Source organism: Monomorium pharaonis, chromosome 1 (assembly GCF_013373865.1).
Source record: "Monomorium pharaonis isolate MP-MQ-018 chromosome 1, ASM1337386v2, whole genome shotgun sequence".
NCBI lineage: Eukaryota > Metazoa > Arthropoda > Insecta > Hymenoptera > Formicidae > Monomorium > Monomorium pharaonis.
The window spans coordinates 32,264,027-32,272,757 of NC_050467.1; the positions used below are offsets into that span (position 1 = coordinate 32,264,027).

At 31.5% G+C, this 8,731-nt stretch overlaps 1 protein-coding gene across 1 annotated transcript; it reads right to left on the reverse strand.

Annotated features, from left to right (window-relative positions):
- Positions 1-28: 28 nt before the first annotated feature.
- LOC118647441 lies at positions 29-1,215 on the reverse strand. Its single transcript, XM_036292379.1, has one exon. The coding sequence runs from the start codon at positions 1,201-1,203 to the stop codon at positions 247-249; it is 957 nt and encodes a 318-aa protein (XP_036148272.1). The 5' UTR covers positions 1,204-1,215; the 3' UTR covers positions 29-246.
- Positions 1,216-8,731: the final 7,516 nt, after the last annotated feature.

The window sequence follows — 8,731 nt, forward strand, 5'->3', positions numbered from 1 at the left end:
AATGTTTAATTTTTTTTATATATGTAGAATAATACTATACTATATTTGCGTTAAGCATTAATGCAATATTAATTATGATATACATGATTATGAAATAGTTATTTATGTATGAAGTAAAGGCATTACATAAATTATTTCTTCTGTTTCACTACTAATATTAAATTGTATCATTTTTTGTTGAATGTCATTTAACATATAATTTCCAACATTGTTACGTCTTTTCGAAACACGCCACATTTCATAATTTCAGCATTGCATGGATTTGTATAGAGGTTCATTCTTTTTCAAAATTATTCCTGTTATTTTTATCGATTGTATATTTTCATTTACTGAGATATATATGCTGTTAATTTCTAATATTTTATTATTATTTAATAATACTGTATTATTTGGAGATTTGTTCGTTAAAATTGTATTTTTTAATTGTATTTTTACCACAGGTATATTACCAACATGATCAGAACGTAATTTTCTCAATATTTGTATTGTAGGTGGTATTGTGGGTTGTTTTATATTAATAGCTAATTCGTTCCATCGTCGACATATTTGTTCCAAAGGTTTTTTACCATGATGCAAAAGTTTCTTTAGTTTTCCAAGCATATTTTCGAATGAATAAGTTGTTATATAGGAGATAGGACAATTCATATACTCTATGTCATCAGCAAGGTGGATAAGACTGTACATATTTCCTATTAAACATTGTTCTCCATATAATGAAGGAGCAATTTCAACAAATTTTGTCAATAAGTACTTAGCGTGTTTATTTTTTTGTACTGCGAATTCTCTGGATGATAATAATCTGCAGCCAATGTGAAGAAGTAAAAAATGTTTGTAAATGTTTTTAGGCAATACTTTTTTGAAAATAATTGGGCCGGCATATAATAAAATAAATTGAAATTCTGTAGACTTAAATTTATTAATTTCTGATAATGATCTTGTCGTCCGTTGTAATTCACACGGTATTTGTCGTTGAAGCTGGATTAATAATACAGATAATTGTTTCTTCGCATTATTACTTATTCTTACAGTCTTCACATTACCATTCAGCCAATACTCAAACAATTTCTTCATAACACCCAGATAAACTGAATGCATTGGATCCAACAGAAACTGACGTATCAAATCCAGAGGAGGGTTGATATATGTGGCGACTGTGAGTATTAACAAGTCGGCTATGATCACCGACAATGGACAGTCGCACATAAATTCTGAATTCAACTTCAAATAGATACAGTTATTAAAAATTATTTTTGCCGATAGACTTCGTATTACGAATTAACTCGTAATTAATATGACAAATCAAACTATATATATAAAGGGGCAAAATGACGTGTCTTCGCTCTCTCCGGGCAAATGTAGTACTTGCTTCTTCTCAAGCGAAGACTTTCCTGATGACGGAGCGATATACAGAATACTTTCTTTGGAAGCTCATCCCGATTGACTTCCCAAGACCGAGATTCTTCGTCGATGCCTTCACCCAGACGACACATCAGGAAATATCGACACAAACAGATCTTCTAGAACCTCCAGCTGAGAAGAAGACTAGGCTAGAGACTTCTTCACGAACAGATCCATCCGAATCTTCAACAGAAGAGGAAGACCTTCCAGAAGAGAAATACGGACCAATTTTGGTCACCCTAACGAAGCCATATATCTCCTACAGGGAGAGAAGAATATAAGGAAACACATTTTTTCCGCGCCGAAAGGCGCACTAAAATAATTAAAAATAATTGTAGAGAAATAAATATTCTTTAAAAACGAAGTCAACACTAACTAATCTTTGGCGAGGAGGTACTCCTCAATATGAATTAACGGAGAAACTCCAATGTGATGTTGTTTATTGCTCTGAGCACGAAAAGATGTATCTGTTCGTAATTCATTATTTGTAATGGGATAAATAGTACGACCATCCTTTCGTTTTCCCTTTACTGTGCACCGCTCACATGCAAAATAACCTCCATGACCTATAATACATTTTAAAAAGGCACGTGCAGATCTGTCGCAAATAAACGCTTTAATTGACAAATTAAATAATCGGCCACCTATAGTAATTCCTCTTTCCTGCAATATATTTATTTCTTCTATAAATTTTTCTAAATATTTCTCCACATTGTCAGGTTTTTGATTTCCACAATAAAATGCAACTGGAAATGGTTTATACAGATCTAAATCATGAAATATTTTGCATAAAATAGGCCACAATTGCTTAGAACTTGATTTGAATAGCGGTAATCCATCTACATTTACAAGCAACTCGATAGTACTTCATGTAAATTAGGATTAAAATATTTTAAAAGATTGTTATAAATTCCTAAGTAAATAATTTTACTGTTACTATTTTCATTAAAAATCTCTATGATGTTTTCGTTTTTGGTGTTTAAAAATGTTTTCGCACTTTTAGGTAACGTTGGATAGTCTCGTCTTAAAATATTTAACAATGATTCTAGACGTGTTTGAGATATTGGTGGATCAACTAAAGCCCATTAACGAATTGCTTCTATAGTATCAAAATGATCATCATTTTCTTCGTTTATTTGCATGTCTTCCATGTCATGATTGTTATCTAAATTATCTAAATCTAAATTATCTGAATTGTCTGAATTATCTGAATTATCTAAATTATCTGAATTATCTGAATTATCTGAATTACCTGAATAATTATTCTCTACTACTCCTTCTTCATTGTTTAATATCTCATCGTTATTTGATTCTTCGTCAATCTGTTCGAATTCCTCACATTCTAAGTAGATATCTTCTCCTTTCTCAATATATTCACAATGTGAATGAGCTAGTTCTTCTGTTTGCTGATGGGAAAACGAAGTATTTGGTATATTTACATTTTTTTTTCGCGGAATCTTTTCACTCTTAACCGTGTCAACTCACGAGTTACTTTTCTTTGATTATCAGACATGTCTATACTTATTTAAAAAATTAATGCGATTTTAACAAAATTATTTAACACGAGTTATACGCAACTAAATACACACTAGTACACAAGTGCACGCAACTAAATACACACACTAAATACTAACCACTTCTAAAACGCGAAGTTTATTAAAAGGATTGTTTCAGATTATAACGAATGTCTTACTGCTCGGAAAGCCATATAAAGACTGGAGTAAATTATGATATAAGAAAAAAATGACAGTCAAAAAGAGTAAACAACCGAAAAAAGTGCAAGCAACCTAAAAGATAATTGCTGAGCATACATGTACGTGACTTCTCTGTATGTGCGTATCAGTTGTATAACTTAATTTACAAATAAAATATTAAATATATTTGATGATTAATACTGTAATTATATTGGTAATCTGATTTAAGTAAATTACATGGGTTTTTAATTTAATATAAATAAAGCTTCTCAAAATTAACTTTTATTTTAACTTGAGTTTTGAAATTGGGCCGATAAATATATTTATTTTACAATTTCGAAATTCAAATTAAAATAAAAGTTAATTTTGAAAAGCTTTATTTATATTAAATTAAAAACCCATGTATTTATTTAAATCAGATTACCATCAATATAATTACAATATTGATTATCATAATATATTTAATATTTTTATACTTATAAATTAAAAAATAATATTAATTATATGAATTATAAAATAACAAGAAAAATTGTTTTAATGCAAGAATATATTTTTATTTTATCAATTTTTTTTTTCGTCCAGATAAAATTTTTATTTTAAGAAAAGTTAATAAGTTAAAGTTCATACGTTTCAAAAATAACTAGTTAAAAATTAAATCATTTAAAATTAACTAAATTAATTTAAAAGTTATTAACTTTTTACCTTTATTATTAACTTTCAGCTTTTTAACTAGTTACTATCCAACTCTGATTATGAATAATAAAATTTAAAAGGATGACATAATAAAAGATGACATAATAATTAAATCAATGTAAATAATGTATAATTATGCATATTATTTACGTAAAGTTAACTATAAGTGGTCCTTGTTACAACCCTATAATGCAAGCCATAAATAGATAGAGTGAATAATAATCCCGACAAGAATCTGATCAACCAAACCTTATTAAAAAATATACTAGGTTGGTACATTAAGGTTCTAATGTGGACCTAATCATGATAACCTTACAAAGGTTTTCCTTAATTGATTCTCATCAGGATTTTATTAGGTATACCTTAGTAAGGATAACCTTAAGTTTACCTGATTATGTCCTGATGCTATATCAGCTAACCGGGTAAAAATTTCTAGTCGGGTAGATTTACTAAGTAAGATTTTGTTACGGAAAGCGAAAAAAGGCCTTACAAGGTACTATTAAGGATGTCTTAGATTCATTAAATAAGATTTTGTTACGAAAAGCTAATAAGGACCTTACAAGGTACTATTAAGGATGCCTTAGATTTACTAACAAGGGAACGGACAGAACTGTCCCTCACCGATTTTAATGAGCTTCGGATATGTTGTAGAACATAAGAAAATATTAGACCCATATTTTTTTTATCTGCGTATCTCGACGTTTAGGGGTTGAAACCACCCATCGAAAATAACGCATTTTTTCGTTTTTTTGCGAATATCTTTGAAAATATAAGGTTTATGAAAAAATGTTCTATACGAAAGTTTTATGGTATTTTATACTCTTTACAATAGTATATTTATATTTTTTTAAATTTCAAATTTTTTAATTTATCTCACCCCCACCCCTTTTTTTCAACATTTTAAAAATTTTGTAAGGACAAAAATTAAAGAGCATTAAAAGCCGAATCCACCCATATATAATAACATATGGGTTCCATCATTCTCAATTATTAGCAAAACGAGATAGTAATCTCGCGCTATAGGTGCCGCGCTAGAAGTAGTGTTGCGTTATTTCTTTAGTCGCGTCACACTCAATAACTGCCGCTTCTGCGTATATTTTTATATTAAAACATAAAAATAGATTAATTTTAATTATATAATACGCAACGTATTACACGATATAAAGCATAAATGCATATATATAACAATTAAAAGTAGCATATATAAACGTATGTGCCTACGTACATTTTCATTGTTACAAATGCGAATATAAATTAATATGAAGCAAAATATTTTTTAATATTTAAAACTGCAAATATAACGAAATATATAATATCAAAAGAAAAATATAAAACATAAATTGCAATAACTATTTGCATAATTATATTATTTACATTATATGCACGTAGCACGCTCTAATAATAAAGATAATATAAGTATATAAGTATATAATTTAATTTAATTTGAAGTTTGAAAATACATTTATACGGATGTATATATACATTTTGCATACGACACGGACAAATAACTTTAATATCAGTGTTGATATAGGGACCGGTTGTTTTCGCGCAAGCGCATCACGTGAGGCTTCAATAAAATATCCATTAGTAATAGGAAGGAGATCTTTGATCGTACATCTTGCACACGACAACGTATAAATATAGTAACAGTGATAGACGGATCGGTTGTTCTCGCGCAGGCGTGAGGCTTCAATAAAGCATCTATTAGTAATAGGAAGGAGATATTTGATCCCCATACAATTTTTTTGCAAATTTATAAAAACGTGAACACATTTCACATATTAAACACGCATGTATATTTTCTCGTATTAAATAGAATAATTTATAAATTGTATTTTATTTGATAAATACTGGTAAGATTTTTTGCAAAATTGTATGGGGACCAAACATCTCCTTCCTATTACTAATAGATACTTTATTGAAGCCTCTTGCCTGCGCGAGAACAACCGATCCGTCTATCACTGTTACTATATTTATACGTCGTGTGCAAGATGTACGATCAAAGATCTCCTTCCTATTACTAATGAATATTTTATTGAAGCCTCACGTGATGCGTTTGCGCAAAAACAACCGGTCCCTCTATCAATACTGATATTAAAGTTATTTGTCCGTGTCGTATGCAAAATGTATATATACATCCGTATAAATGTATTTTCAAACTTCAATTTAAATTAAATTATATACTTATATACTTATATTATCTTTATTATCAGAGCGTGCTACGTGCATATAGTGTAAATAATATAATTATGCAAATAGTTATTGCAGTTTATGTTTTATATTTTTCTCTTGATATTATATATTTCGTTATGTTGTATTTGCAGTTTTAAATGTTAAAAAATATTTTGCTTCATATTAATTTATATTCGCATTTGTAACAATGAAAATGTACGTAGGCACATACGTATATATATGCTACTTTTAATTGTTATATATATGCATTTATGCTTTATATCGTGTAATACGTTGCGTTTTATATAATTAAGATTAATCCATGTTTATGTTTTAATATAAAAATATACGCAGAAGAGGCAGTTATTGAGTGTGACGCGACTAAAGAAATAACGCAACACTACTTCTAGCGCGGCACCTATAGCGCGAGATTACTATCTCGTTTTGCTAATAATTGAGAATGATGGAACCCATATGTTATTATATATGGGTGGATTCGGCTTTTAATGCTCTTTAATTTTTGTCCTTACAAAATTTTTAAAATGTTGAAAAAAAGGGGTGCGGGTGGGATAAATTAAAAAATTTGAAATTTTTAAAAAATATAAATATACTGTTGTAAAGAGTATAAAATACCATAAAACTTTCGTATAGAACATTTTTTCATAAACCTTATATTTTTAAAGATATTCGCAAAAAACGAAAAAATGCGTTATTTTCGAGGGGTGGTTTCCACCCCTAAACGTCGAGATACGCAGATAAAAAAAATTATGGGTCTAATATTTTCTTATGTTCTACAACATATCCGAAGCTCATTAAAGTCGGTGAGGGACAGTTCTGTCCGTTCCCTTGTAAGTAAGATTTGGTTACGAAAAACTAATAAGAACAAGTCGCGATATCGAAAAAATGTTAATGCAGTTTTTGGCAATAATTTTTGTAACAGTTAGTTGCAAAAAAATTTTTTTTACAATTTGTTGTAAACAAATTAACAAATAATTATCCTAGCCTGAAATAAACCACGACGGAAACATGTATAATATGTCCATGTTTATAACAAATAATATAATGTTTATAATATATATGTTTCTTGTTTATAACAAATTATTAAAAAAATATTTTGCAATTAATTTTTGTTGCAAAAATTCGTTTTTTTTTTTTAATCAAAACGATCGTTTTTTAAGTTATTCCACATGCTATTTCTTGTATGTGAAAATTAAAAAAATCTGTTAATTAACATTTATTTATAAAAATATAATTTAACTAAACATGTTTCATCTTTTTAACATCTATTGAACTGATCTACAACCCGTATGTATAACATATAAGTATTCACAAACATCAAGGGTTCATGGATCGACTCGAGGTGTCAGTTCCTGTACGATCTTAAAAGTCAAGCAGCGTTCAAGGTGGTTCGCAGATGGATGGGTGACCGTTTTTTCGATTGCAGAAAATGCTGTAATAATGACCGAATCAGGCATGCCGGTTTTGACGTTAGTAGTATAGGGGCAGCCATGGGGCGTCAAAACAAACCCCCACTCCTCGCCCTCACAGCGGGGGGTGTCTGCCCCCCTTCCCCCCCCCTGGGGCAGCCATGGTGCATCAAAACAAACCCGAACTTTTTTCTCGGCCTGATGACAAACCTAACCCCACTCTTCCTCCGAGTGGTGTCAAACCTAACCCCCTTCCCCCGGGGCCTGGTGGGGAAGACTAGACGCTGTGACGTCACGAGTTTGAACGACGCGTTTTGATTGGCACCCCATGGCTGCCCCGAGCCTTGAATGGGTAGCCTGAGTTTGTGTCGTCACGATTTTGAACGGAGGGTTCTGATTGGATACCCCATGGCTGCCCCGAGTCTTGATTGGCACTCCATGGCTGCCCCGAGCCTTGATTGGCTGCCTGAGTATACTACTGGATTTTGAACAGGAAAAAGCAGATCTTAGTGCCGAGCGTTTTCATCCAGCAGGGGTGCGGCTCGGTCAGGTACGAGTTTTTGTAAAATGGGTCAATAGGTTTATAGGTCAAGTATGCTTTGTAAGCGAGAGAGAGAGAACTTTTTGCTATTATGTAGTGATAGCTAAGGTAAAAAAAAACGTGTATGTTTTGACTCGGATATAGGAAAGAGTTATATATTATAAAATGGGAGTGAGAAAGAAATAGACATTACTTAAAATTACAAATAAAATATTTATTAGTATAGCTTACTTTCCAGGAATACAAAATTGTACATGGCAGCACGCTTGCGGTTTTACACATTTTTTTATTTCTTTTATTTCTTCTAGACGAAAAAATTTTAGTGAATATTTTTACTATTCGTCTGTCGTTGAGCTCACAATCGGAAGAAAATAAATTGAGAAACCGATTAAGATTATAACCACGAGACATAAAATATAGAAAAACATAGCAGTATTGTCCGCAAGTTTGTGAGAGTAATCCTTGTAGAGGCACGGTGTTCCATCGGTACTTCGCTGAGTTTCGTCGCAGTCGTAGGAGGAATCTGGAGTCCAAGGGTGGTAATCCGTAGCTATCGAAATATGTTCCGGTTCCACGTTCATCGACGTAAAATGCGACCCAGTGTTCGCCAGGTTGATTGTGATTGTCTGTGTTAGCGACGATTGCTGTCGATCTCGTCCACACCCTCGGTAGTCTGTCTGCAGGATAGACGCCGACATACTTGGCATTCAGTTGTCGCAACGCACGTAAAATTTCCAGTGAATTCATACGAAGGCGACGACCGGGAAAGTGGAATCGTTTGCGTAATTTCTGGGTTCTCTTTAGCC